Below are 3,927 nucleotides of genomic sequence, written 5' to 3'. Positions count from 1 at the left end.
TAGTCTATAGTCTAGTCTATAGTCTAGTCTATAGTCTAGTCTATAGTGTAGTCTATAGTCTAGTCTATAGTCTAGTCTTTAGTCTAGTCTATAGTCTAGTCTATAGTCCACACTATAGTCTAGACTATAGGCTAGTCTATAGTCTAGTCTACCGTCTAGTCTACCGTCTAGTCTATAGTCTAGTCTATATTCCACACTATAGGCTAGTCTATTGTCTAGTCTATAGTCTAGTCTATATTCTAGTCTATAGTCTAGTCTATTCATAGTATAATAGTTTAATCAATTAATTCCTTTAAATATCACTACTCATCTCTAAACCAAACAATCTAGATTTTTTGAGTACACAGCATTTGTAATGCAATTTAAGTTGCGGTTTTAATTTTAATCAAATATTTAAAATAGTTTGAAAGGTTTTGCAATCCCCTCCATTTAACAAAATACTTGTTGTTTGCAAATAATTTTGAAATAATAACTTAAGTAATTTATAGTAAAGTTATTAAATGCTAAACAAGTTTATAATAACTTAATAATAAAGATTTAAACTTAGCTAAGAGTTTTGTTCTGGTACTTAACAATTTACAATCGCTAACTCATAATTTCAACATAAATTTCTAATATGTTTACCAAAAACCAGTTTAATAAAAATTTTAAATATTCTCAATTACTTAAACTATTTAAACATGGCATTTTTAATTAATTTATTAAAATTTTAGCAAAATTTAGCTTTTATTTGCTTTAGGAAATTTATTTTTTTTCAAAATCACTCGTGTTTAATTAATAACTACGACAATTTGTACCGCTTGCCTGCGGACATAAATCAATTGTTTTGCCATTAAAATAAGTAGTTAAAACATTGGGAAGAAATAAGAGAAAAAACATTAAAATTATTAGTGTTATATTATTGGACTATATTTTACCCTACAGCTAGTCAATACTTAGTCCAGAGTATACTTATTAATGGTATAGTCTAGTCTATAGTCTAGTTTATATTGTAGTCTAAAATCTAGTCTATAGTCTAGGGTTTAGTCTAATCTATAGTCCAGTATATAGTGTAGTGTGTATCTGTAGTCTATAGTCTATAGTCTAGTCTATAGTCTAGTGTGTATCTATAGTCTAGTCTATAGTCTAGTCTATAGTCTAGTCTATAGTCTAGGCTATAGTCTAGTCTATAGTCTAGTCTATAGTCTAGTCTATAGTCTAGTCTATAGTCTAGTCTATAGTCTAGTCTATAGTCTAGTCTATAGTCTAGTCTATAGTCTAGTCTATAGTCTGGTCTATAGTCTAGTCTATAGTCTAGTCTATAGTCTAGTCTATAGTCTAGTCTATAGTCTAGTCTATAGTCTAGTCTATAGTCTAGTCTATAGTCTAGTCTATAGTCTAGTCTAAGGTCTAGTCTATAGTCTAGTCTATTGTCTAGTGTATTCTCTAGTTTATAATCTAGTTTATAGTCTAGTTTATAATCTAGTCTATAGTCTAGTCTATAGTCTAGTCTATAGTCTATTCTATAGTCAGGTCCATAGTCTATTCTTTAGTCTAGTCTATGGTCTAGTCTATAGTCTGGTCTATAGTCTAGTCTATAATCTAGTCTATAGTCTAGTCTATAGTCTAGTCTATAGTCTAGTCTATAATGAAGTCTTTAGTGTAGTCTATAGTCTATAGTCTAATCTATAGTGTAGTCTATAGTGTAGTCTATAGTCTAGTGTATGGTCTAGTCTAGTCTATAGTCTAGTGTATAGTCTAGTCTATAGTCTAGTCTATATGGACCATGGACTAGACTATAGACTAGACTATAGATTAGACTATAGTCTAGTCTAAAGTCTAGTTTAAAGTCTAGTATATTGTCTAGTCTATAGTCTAGTCTAAAGTCTAGTCATAGCCTACAGTCTAGTTTATAGTTTAATCTATAGTCTAGTTTACATTCTAGTATATAGTTTAATCTATAGTCTAGTCTGTAGATTATAGTTTAATCTATAGTATAGTCTATAGTCTGGTTTATAGTCTAGTCGAAAGTCTAGTCTTTAGTTTACTATAATCTATTCTATAGTCTAGCCTATGGTCTAGTCTTTAGTCTAGTCTATAGTTTTGTGTAGGGTTTAGTCTATAGACTAGTATATGGTCTGATCTTTAGTCCCGACAATACTTTAGTATACGGCCTATAGTCTAGTTTATAGCTTGGACTATATTCTGGCCAATTTGTAGCACTGTCTGTAGTCACTTATATCAACTGAAATGTATACGGCTTAGAATCCAGCCTATAGGCTGAAGTCAATGCTACAGTTTAGTCTATAGTGTAGTCCATAGACTGTGCAGTAGAGTATTAAAACACACCATTATAATTTTACTTCATGCTAAATACTCCGGTACAATATGCATAATTATAGTTTAAAACTGCCGGCAAACACACACACACAACAAGTGTAATCAAATATACTAACGAAATAAAAAAGTTTTAATGTTTTTTTCAAATGTAATATAATACAAGAAAAAAATGTCAGCAAATACATACTACACCTATTATATTAGTGTAATAAATGTCAAATGTTTTGTGAGATATTTGAATATTTCATACAAATGTACGGGTATCAGACAGTAGTGCTAGAAATTGTGGCACACCCTATAAGTAAATACTTTCTAGACTAAAAAGTTCAATAAATTGTTAAGTACCAACTAGAGAGTTAGTTAACATATTTATTAACAAAAATTAAGAATATTTTATTTTATTTATAACTTTATTAATTTTTTTACTTTTTTCTCTACTCTTTCTAGTTTCCTGGACGATTTAGATCGGTTAGGTGCCAAAGATTATCAACCAACCGAACAGGATATTTTGCGCACTCGTGTCAAAACAACTGGTATTGTTGAAGTGCACTTTTCCTTTAAAAATCTTAATTTCAAGTAAGTTTTATATTTTTTATTTCTCAGATTTATTAAATAATTAAAATTAAATTCTTTTAAATTTCTAGACTCTTTGATGTTGGTGGCCAACGTTCGGAACGAAAGAAATGGATTCATTGCTTTGAAGATGTTACCGCGATTATATTTTGTGTTGCCATGTCGGAATATGATCAAGTTTTGCATGAAGATGAAACTACAGTAAGTTTTTTAAATTATTACTATTTAAACAATTTTTAAGATTTTTAAAATATATTTTTTTTTTTTATTTTAGAACCGAATGCAAGAATCTTTGAAATTGTTTGACTCCATTTGTAATAATAAATGGTTTACGGATACTTCGATTATTTTATTCTTAAATAAAAAAGATTTATTCGAAGAGAAAATTCGCAAGAGTCCATTGACAATCTGTTTCCCAGAATATACAGGTTAGCAAAACTAACAAGCTTCTCGAAGTGTCTAAACAAAGCATTTTATTTAAGGAAAAGTTGCTCTGAAAGACTGAAAAAGTCTAAGGAAAATCAGAGCAACTTTTTCAAAGGAAATGTTGTCTATATCACAGCAACTTGATCTATAGAGAAGTTCAATCTGAATCAAAACATATGTTTCTATACAAAAGTTGTCTTTTCACTGAGGGTGTGTTACAGAGCAACTTTTTCTATAGAAAAGTTGTCTGTGTAACACATCAACTTTTTCTATAGAAAAGTTGTATGTGTAACAGGGCAAGTTTTCCTATAGAAAAGTTGTATGTGTAACAGAGCAAGTTTTCCTATAGAAAAGTTGTATGTGTAACAGAGCAAGTTTTCCTATAGAAAAGTTGTCTGTGTAACAGAGCAAGTTTTCCTATAGAAAAGTTGTCTGTGTAACAAAGCAAGTTTTCTTATAGAAAAGTTGTCTGTGTAACAGAGCAAGTTTTCTTATAGAAAGGTTGTCTGTGTAACAGAGCAAGTTTTCTTATAGAAAAGTTGTCTGTGTAACAGAGCAAGTTTTCTTATAGAAAAGTTGTCTGTGTAACAGAGCAAGTTTTCTTATAGA

The 3,927-nt window shown here is 29.8% G+C and overlaps 1 protein-coding gene across 1 annotated transcript; it reads left to right on the top strand.

Annotated features, from left to right (window-relative positions):
- Positions 1–2,737: 2,737 nt before the first annotated feature.
- LOC111688088 (G protein alpha o subunit) lies at positions 2,738–3,355 on the top strand (the record flags this gene model as incomplete). Its single annotated transcript, XM_023450578.2, has 3 exons — positions 2,738–2,895; positions 2,964–3,093; positions 3,167–3,355. Coding segments are annotated over 3 exons (447 nt in total), but the record flags the coding sequence as incomplete, so codon positions are not given.
- Positions 3,356–3,927: the final 572 nt, after the last annotated feature.

The sequence above is a fragment of the Lucilia cuprina genome, chromosome 6 (assembly GCF_022045245.1).
Source record: "Lucilia cuprina isolate Lc7/37 chromosome 6, ASM2204524v1, whole genome shotgun sequence".
Lineage (NCBI taxonomy): Eukaryota > Metazoa > Arthropoda > Insecta > Diptera > Calliphoridae > Lucilia > Lucilia cuprina.
The sequence above is the reverse complement of the archived record's forward strand: the minus strand, read 5'-3'. Positions and strand labels throughout refer to the sequence as shown.